Below are 8,037 nucleotides of genomic sequence, written 5' to 3'. Positions count from 1 at the left end.
TTTTCTTTAGAGTAAGCAAAGTTTTGTGTGTTCAATAAGTTTGCTAACATGTCAGCGTGTGTTGTGTTCTTGTCATCTTGCTGGCTGCTATAAGCTGGTGAACCTAAAATACCACATCATCAGAAATCAATGTCATGAAAGTTCATGTAGTCATTTTTCACTCATTTTTTCCACTCTTTCAGCCAACATCAACTCCTGATGGATATATATACATACTGCTCTTTAGCTTGTTCAATATATTCCCTATAGGCTTCTTTCCACTGTTAAGCCAGTTTAAAGACCTTTCATATTGTTTTTGCTTATTTATTTTTGGTCTGGCACTTACATTTCCCCCCCCCTCTTTCCTCTGCAGATCTATGATCCAGCCATTTGAGAATTAATGAAAAAAAGCAGTTGTTATCTTTCATTTTTATTAAAGTTGCTTTTCAGTCATTTAGCTGTGTACATTGCCAAACCAAAGCACAACATAAATATGAATATATGTAATTTCTATATGTACAGATGGTATAAACTCCACCATCATCAAAATAAATACATGATGCATTAAATACATTTTTTTCTTTTATAACTTAGTGATACAATGAAATCTTCTCACAAAGTATTATTTATTTTAAATATGCATGTTTTAAGATATTTTTACATTTGAGACTGATAATGTGTCTCAGACTGAAGAGATGCACTGCAACTAATAGCAGACCACTAGTACACTGTATCTAGCAATAGAGAAATGTCAGGGCAGGTGTGGTCATTTTAATAGCATTTTTGGCATTCTGTGCACATAATAGTAGGATAGCAAAATGAAAAAAAAAAAATACACTGCTACACTATAATACAGCATGTACAGCCAGGATGCGGCCACATCAACATGCATGTTTAGGCTACAGTAACCTTTCATCTCCTCATCCTCTCCGCTTTTTCATCCTTATCAATTGTACTCAACAGTAAACAACTCATCAAAATACACAAAACCCTACTGGTATTGTAATCTCATTCCAATTTGCGTGTGCTCTAGTAGCCTACATTAGTGTCTTTTTGGTTTCCATCCATTGGCATAATATCAGACAAACACTGCAAAAAAAGGGAGGCCATACCACAATTGAGACAAGGGGGAGAAAATTCATAGAACGGGTTTTGCGTTGCAGAGAATCAGTTACTTTCAGGTCAATAGTAGCTAGTGTGTGCAACTATCCCTTTTCATAAAGCGGCACAATAATGAGCAGTCCAAGACAGGAACATGAAAAGATGCTGCTGGAGAATGCTGGATGACGCCACTGTCTCGGTCTCCTGTTGATTTCAAACACGTGGATGTCTTTTGAAATGTTCTGTATGTGTGTGTGTGTGTTTGTGTGTTTGTATGCGTGCAAGAGTACATGTGGGTGGGTGGGTTGATGCGCCAGCGTGCCTTTGTCCGTGTGACAGTGTAGGCAGTAGATGTGACATTCTGGATTTAGTTGCTAGTTGTTAGTCATAATCCACCAGGAAGCTGGAGAAACACACATAAATCGAGAAAGTTTGGCCAACTCACACCAAAATGATATACAATGAAAGGTCAACAGTGTTCAACAATCAAACAGTCTACTCCAATTTTTGTGTGTGCGCAAAGGCTGTGTTGCTGTTTCAAACTGTCCACTGATTTTATGTTTCACCTGGTGAGCTTTTAAGTCTATAACTACTTAAGATGTAAATAGATACCTAGTTGTAAATCAATAAAGTCTGGCTTTCAGACAACTGACCAAAGAAAAAGAAGAAGAAAGAAAAGTGCAGAGAAAAAAAAACAGCTTTTAGGGTCAGCAGATTGTTTTGTTTTATATATTTTTAACTTTATTGATTCCTAGGTCGATCCCTTCCTCCTCTTCTTACATTTTATAAACTATCCTCTCTCTTCCTCTTATCATTGCCATCTGCCCTCACAAGAATCCCCCAGCAACCAACACCTTAGAAGCAGCTAACAGCTACTTGAATAAAAATACTTTTCTTAACCCAAACGCACCTCTTCGCATAGAGTTACATATGAAACAATTTCTTTTTCTCAAAAGTAATGAAACAACAGTAAAGAAAAGTTAAGTAAAAGAGTTTAATAAAGTGCAGTTATACACGTATTAAATACAATCTTATTGCTAACGTGTGAAGACACATTTCCCAATGGCCTCTTACTTCTCTTCATCTGAACCATTTTCAGTGTAAAGGATTTTACCTGTTTCCAAACCTCTGCTCTAGCCTCAAGGCATAACACAGTATTTGTACTGTCACCTCAAAGCAGGAAGGCCCTGGGTTCAAATTCACCAGCTACGGGGAGCTTAAGCCCCCTGTGATGCTTACCCACCAGGTTGCCCTAACAACCTATAGATGTGTACTCTACCTCCTTCCCCATGACAACTGACTCAGGGGCCACAACAGTTTCTTTACGGTTGTGAACCTTAAATTCGAACCCATGCTTCCGAGCAGTGTCATTTTAAAACTGGTCTTGAGCTACAGTTCTTCAGGCTCTCTGAAGGTCGTTGAAAGTTTTTCTTTGGACATTGGCTGCTTTTTTCACTCATTTTCAGTCCAGTTCTTTTACCATTTACAGAGGAGTGTTTTTTTTTCTTAACACTAACCTAAAAATCATCACACAGTTTGAGAGGCATAAAATAATACTTTTGCACCAATAGGAGATTCCCAACGAGCTTTAGCCAAAAAGCTGGCATATCTCAACATGGTGTGCAGAAGAAAAAGTGGCAGGCCTAAAAAAAAAGAGAAAATATCTACAGCAGATGAACAGTTACTGAACATCATGTCCTTAAGAAATTTTTTAACATGACAGTGATCATAAACTTACTGACAATCCAATTAAATAATACCTGAAAAACACACAATGGAACGCTAGGACTCATTGACAGACCTCCCCAGAGCCTGGACCTCAACATTATTGAAGCAGCGTGAAATCATCTTGACAGAGAGCAGAACAAAAGGCAGCCCACATGCAAAAAAGAGCTTTGAATGTCCTTCTAGAAGTCTGGCGAACTGTTCCTGAAGACTACTTTAAGACATTGCCAGAAAGCTTACCTAAGAGAGTTCACACACTTTATACCAAATACTGACTTTTAAGCTTGTTAGAATCACTCTGTTTTTCCCTCATGTTTGGTATTTCCATGTACATTTGCACATTTCAATAAACCGCTGAACCTACTTTTCTTTTTCCTAGAAAAATTCAAAGAAATGAGGGGTGGCTCAAGATATTTGATCAGTACCGTATGCCTATAATAGTCAGCAAGCTTACGTGACATACCAGTCAGAGATGTGGATGTAAACAACTGTGTACGGTAACCTAGTAACAAGCACAACCCATACATCCCACACAGTTAAATCAGCACTGCAATGGAGCTAAGAGGCAAAAATAAATATTAACAGCATTGGCTTGATGGCTTCTGAAGAATTTTTATTTGTTTCCTGTAGCTAGTTATTCAAATGTGAAGATGAGAGAAATGAGATGAGACCCACTGCAGCCTCTGCTGGACTTTTCCATGTGTTGAGGAGTCAGCGATGTGATGACGAACAAAGTAAATATGTGCGTCACACAGAAAATCGCTTTTCTAAATGTGTTCATAATTGACTTTTTAAAAAATATTTATGCATGTGTCTGAAAGAAAACAGGCGTATGATAATAATGGATTGCATTTATATAGCGCTTCACAATTCCACTATTTATTCACTCTCACACACTGGTGGAGGTAAGCTACAGTTGTAGCCACAGCTGTCCTGGGGCAGACTGACAGAAGTGAGGCTGCCATATCGTGCCATCGGCACTTCACCGGTAGCCGAAGTGTCTTGCCCAAAGACACAACACAGAGCTGGGGATCGAACCAGCAATCTTTCAGTTACAAGATGAGCTTCCCAGCCCCCTGAACCACGGTCACCCATATATATCTCGCACTTACCTTACCCTGATTTCTGTGACTTGCAAACATGTTATCTAGTGTTTGTATCTCCTTTAGGCTAGTTAGAGAAATCCATTATTTTCCATTATTCAATCCATTATTTTGCACTGTAAATGAATTATTGCCTGGAATTATGAATGTGCTCACATATGCATAGTTTCACACTTTAGTGCACCTTAACACATCTAAACCTAATGTATTAACTTAGTAAACACCTTTAGAGTGATTAACACAGTAACTAAACTTACTTTCAGCTAATGTTAAATGACTACAGTACTAGTTACAGGGATACCAGATACAGAGGTGAATAGTTATCTAGTATGTGCACCTCGAAAAAATATTTTTATTAGTTAGTATCGTCTGTTTGCGCACAACAGTAGCGCTAGCACAGTGAAAATCATAAATAAAATGTAGGTTCACTTCTGATAAACACAACACCAGTAGCAACTATTTGAGTTTTGAGGGAAAAGGCTCCATTACTCCAAACACTATTAAGCTCCAATCACACTGGCCTTTGAAATGGTTAATAAAAAAAATCACATATATGTTGCTGTCTGCTGCTTATTTGTTGCCTTCTACATACACATAAATCCACATTAAACATCAATTAATATTAACTATTTAGATTCAGAGTCTAGCTATAACCTCCTTCACAAACATTGACATAGCTGCTGCAGGACAACAACTGAACTGCAAATTGACATAGAAGCTCAGCAACCTCGCTTTTATATATGAATATAACAAGAATACAACCAGTTGAGATGAGTCCCCAAGTGCAAAGAGACTCATCCTAGGTGTGTTGTTGGTGCAGACTAACACAGATTGCCTGCAGCGTGCACTCTGGAGGCAATTGTAAATTATTTCTAAGCCAATCTCTCTGAAAGTGATAGCAGTCTGTCCAAGCTGGCCTGCAGCTGTTTAAAGACTCCCATCAGGTCCTGCCTCCCTGAAAATTGTGTCCTAGTGATCAATGGTGTTGCACAATCAATGTCCACAATTACTTGTAATTGGTCGCTATATGCAAATAAATTCAGCAATACTAGGAGCACAATATATGATTTACATTTCTCATATCCAGGCAGGTTATTTTTCTAAAGAAATCACTAAAAAAAAGGGGAAATAGGGAAACTGTTTGAGTAACCTGGCCAAACAACTGCCATGAAATCATCAGAAGAATGACAGATCATAGAACCAGTGAGCAAATGGATATAAAGAAAAGCAAGAGCAGCTAGCACTCTCTCAGTTGGAAAAAGTCTAAAATGCATCTGCTTCGATGCCAAAAATGGACTTATGAGTCATAAATGGACATCATCATCAAGCAGCTCAAACATATCTTGATGTATGTAGACTATAAATATCTTCAGGGTATTTTTCTAGGTACAAGCACACATATAAATCAGATTTAAACTGACAGCATAAATATATGTGGCTTTCATACAAATATTTTCACAATTTTGGAGGTTTGGCCACATTTTTCATGCACTGATTGCACATTAAGCAGAGATTGCAGATTTTCTAGAATAGTATCATTTTAGTTTCACATACACTACAAATCCTGCTCTCCCAGTCACACATATACAAACCTGGGAGCAACATAGTGGATACTACTTCAGCATCCTCCAACATATCAATAATGCAGCGTTGGAAGTCTTTACTGCTGTTAGACTGAAGATAGCTGTGGACACAGACAACAACAGAACAAAACAGACCTGTGTGTCAATCAGCTGTTGATTTTGTTGAAATACATCGTAGCAAACTTGATATTATTTAAAATATAATTTTAAAAAAAAAATCTTGTACATCATGTACATATTAGCAGCAAATAAAACAACAGTTTATTGATTTTCTCTGCGACATCATGTTTTAAAGGTTTCAAAAACTGAATAAATATGAGCACGTACAAAGTTATATGTGCTCAGAAAAAAATCCCTTATTACCAAAAGTCTTTTGGATTTTTTTCTTGCAATGTTCCAACTGATAAATTAATATATTCATTGATATGTGTGCAGCACAGATACCCTTTAAAGCATTTAAGCTGCTTTCTTGTGTGTGTGTATGTTTTAGTGCGTCTGTGCGTCTGTGTTTGAGTATGCGAACTGAGAGCTCGGCCATCTGCTCATCTTCAGTGGTGGGGAACATTTCCATCAAAAAGTTAAGAGTGCCAAACCGTCTGCCAATATCTAACACACAAACGCACACGCATGCACACACAAACACACCATACTGACCTCATCCAGGAGAGGCGGTCTTGCCAGAACTCATGCATTATATAACACGACTTTCCTGGGAGCTTCTGAACGGACACACTGACAGCAAGATCGAGAAGAAAAGTAGAGTGGGGCAAGAAGAGGATACAAAGTGAAACAGAGTTTGCACTCAGCAGGGATAAAGTACATGAAAACTTTGAATCTTTTGAGGGATGTCATTAAAATTAGGCAAGACAAAAGCACAACATCAAAACCAAGTTCCAAAGTGTTGTTTTAGTTATGTGAGCGATATAGTCACTTTTTGAACCAGTAAATCGTTATTACTTTAGATGTAATTTGTATTATGCTGCTCACAGTTATGGACCACGTATACTGGCAATTGCTCCAGGAGTTTTCACAGCAGCAGAGTCCCATGCTTTGATTCAAACATGCATTGCTTTTCCTGGAAACTAGCAAGACACTCACTGCAGGTTGTCAGAGTGAGCTGAGGTGGCGTCAATGTAGCTCTTTAGAACTTTCTGGAAATTGTCCAGATTGACATCAGTCACTGACATCTGCCTCTGAACCAGCAGGATATTCTGTTGGCAATAAGACATCAGACAGAGAAAGGGATAAAAAAAAGAGATTAAATGACCAAAGATCTCACTCTGTGTGTTTGTGCCCTTGTATGTCTGTCTTTGTGAGGATCTTTTTGAGATTTGCACGTTTAGGATGATGACATTTGTTTAAAGTGGTCAGCTCTTTGCTTAGGACTTAGCGTTGGGGTTCACAATAGATTGTTAGAGGAGACATTTATATCAGGTTAAGGGTAGGTTAGCATTTGGATATGGGGTTTAGGTTATGCAGTATGTGATACATTTGGTTACAAAAATTAAAAGTCAATGCAGGCATGAGGATAGATGGCATCAAGATGGATACTTTCAGAGCAAATATGTACTGATATCACCATCCATCACATCAGATGACAAATAAATTCAAATAGATAAGTGTTATTTCACTTAGCATTACTCTCACTTCAGTAGATTTGGTTGTGATTGTGAATGTTACCGAAATCCTGGTTTTAATGAAATTCATAGACATTTCACAATTTAAAATACCAGAAAGTGATTACAGAATACTGATACTAGAGCTGGGCTACAATACCTATGTTGCCATGACTCCTCAGTTTTGATTTTCTCAGTACTTTGCCACTTTCTTTATATACTGACGACAATAGCTGAAGGCTTTTTATTCTGAAAACATATCTCAAGTTTCTTAAATGCTTTCCATGGCAGTCTATCGACTTTCAATAAGAAAGGAGAAAAAAGACAAAAAATCATTTTTGTTCCTTAGAGATTGATGTACCTGGGAACAATCCTGCAAATGGCAGCAAATCATTCTGGGCTTGAACTCAGGCCATGTTTACCATTTGGTCTGCCAGTGCACTGAATCAACATCCTCTCCACTTTTCTCTCCCAGCAATTTGAAGTTACGGTGAGTCCATCCTACAGCTCAATAAAATGTATGAATGTACACTGAGACATATCTTGATTTGAAATGTAATGTGCATCCAGTCAATGGAGTTTTTTTTGTCACTACCCGAGTCAGATGGAGGTGGATGGTATTGCCTATTATATAAGTTACAGTGCTCGTAATATTTAAAAGCGGATGACGCATACAGAATCCTTGTAAAGTAATTTCACTGTATTATTTTCTACCAAATGCGATTACTGCATTTTTTCATCGTTCCAGAGAGCAAAAAATGCTCTACATTGTCAGGTGAAAAATTATATTCAGCTCTAAGAGTTAACACACTAAAAAAAATCTGTTTTACAAAACATGGGTGACAAACTTTTGTGATTTAGGACTAATGACTAAGACTCTTTGAACTTGTTACAAGCAGAAGATCTAAACTCCAACACTAAAAGAAGTCA

At 37.7% G+C, this 8,037-nt stretch overlaps 1 protein-coding gene across 1 annotated transcript in view; it reads right to left on the bottom strand.

Annotated features, from left to right (window-relative positions):
• Positions 1 to 453: 453 nt before the first annotated feature.
• The window catches only part of necab3 (N-terminal EF-hand calcium binding protein 3), a 44,643-nt gene continuing 37,059 nt past the window's right edge, over positions 454 to 8,037 (bottom strand). Inside the window, exons 10-13 of the mRNA XM_080890727.1 lie at positions 6,590 to 6,702; positions 6,146 to 6,223; positions 5,501 to 5,592; positions 454 to 1,483 (exon numbers count right to left, since the gene is read on the bottom strand). Of these exons, the coding sequence (XP_080746853.1) occupies positions 1,455 to 1,483; positions 5,501 to 5,592; positions 6,146 to 6,223; positions 6,590 to 6,702 (312 nt within the window). The 3' untranslated portion in view covers positions 454 to 1,454. The remainder of the gene's footprint in view (positions 1,484 to 5,500; positions 5,593 to 6,145; positions 6,224 to 6,589; positions 6,703 to 8,037) is intronic.

Source organism: Rhamphochromis sp. 'chilingali' (genome assembly GCF_963969265.1).
Source record: "Rhamphochromis sp. 'chilingali' genome assembly, chromosome: 9".
Taxonomy (NCBI): domain Eukaryota; kingdom Metazoa; phylum Chordata; class Actinopteri; order Cichliformes; family Cichlidae; genus Rhamphochromis; species Rhamphochromis sp. 'chilingali'.
Note: the sequence above shows the minus strand (reverse complement) of the source record. Positions and strands in the feature narration are given on the sequence as shown.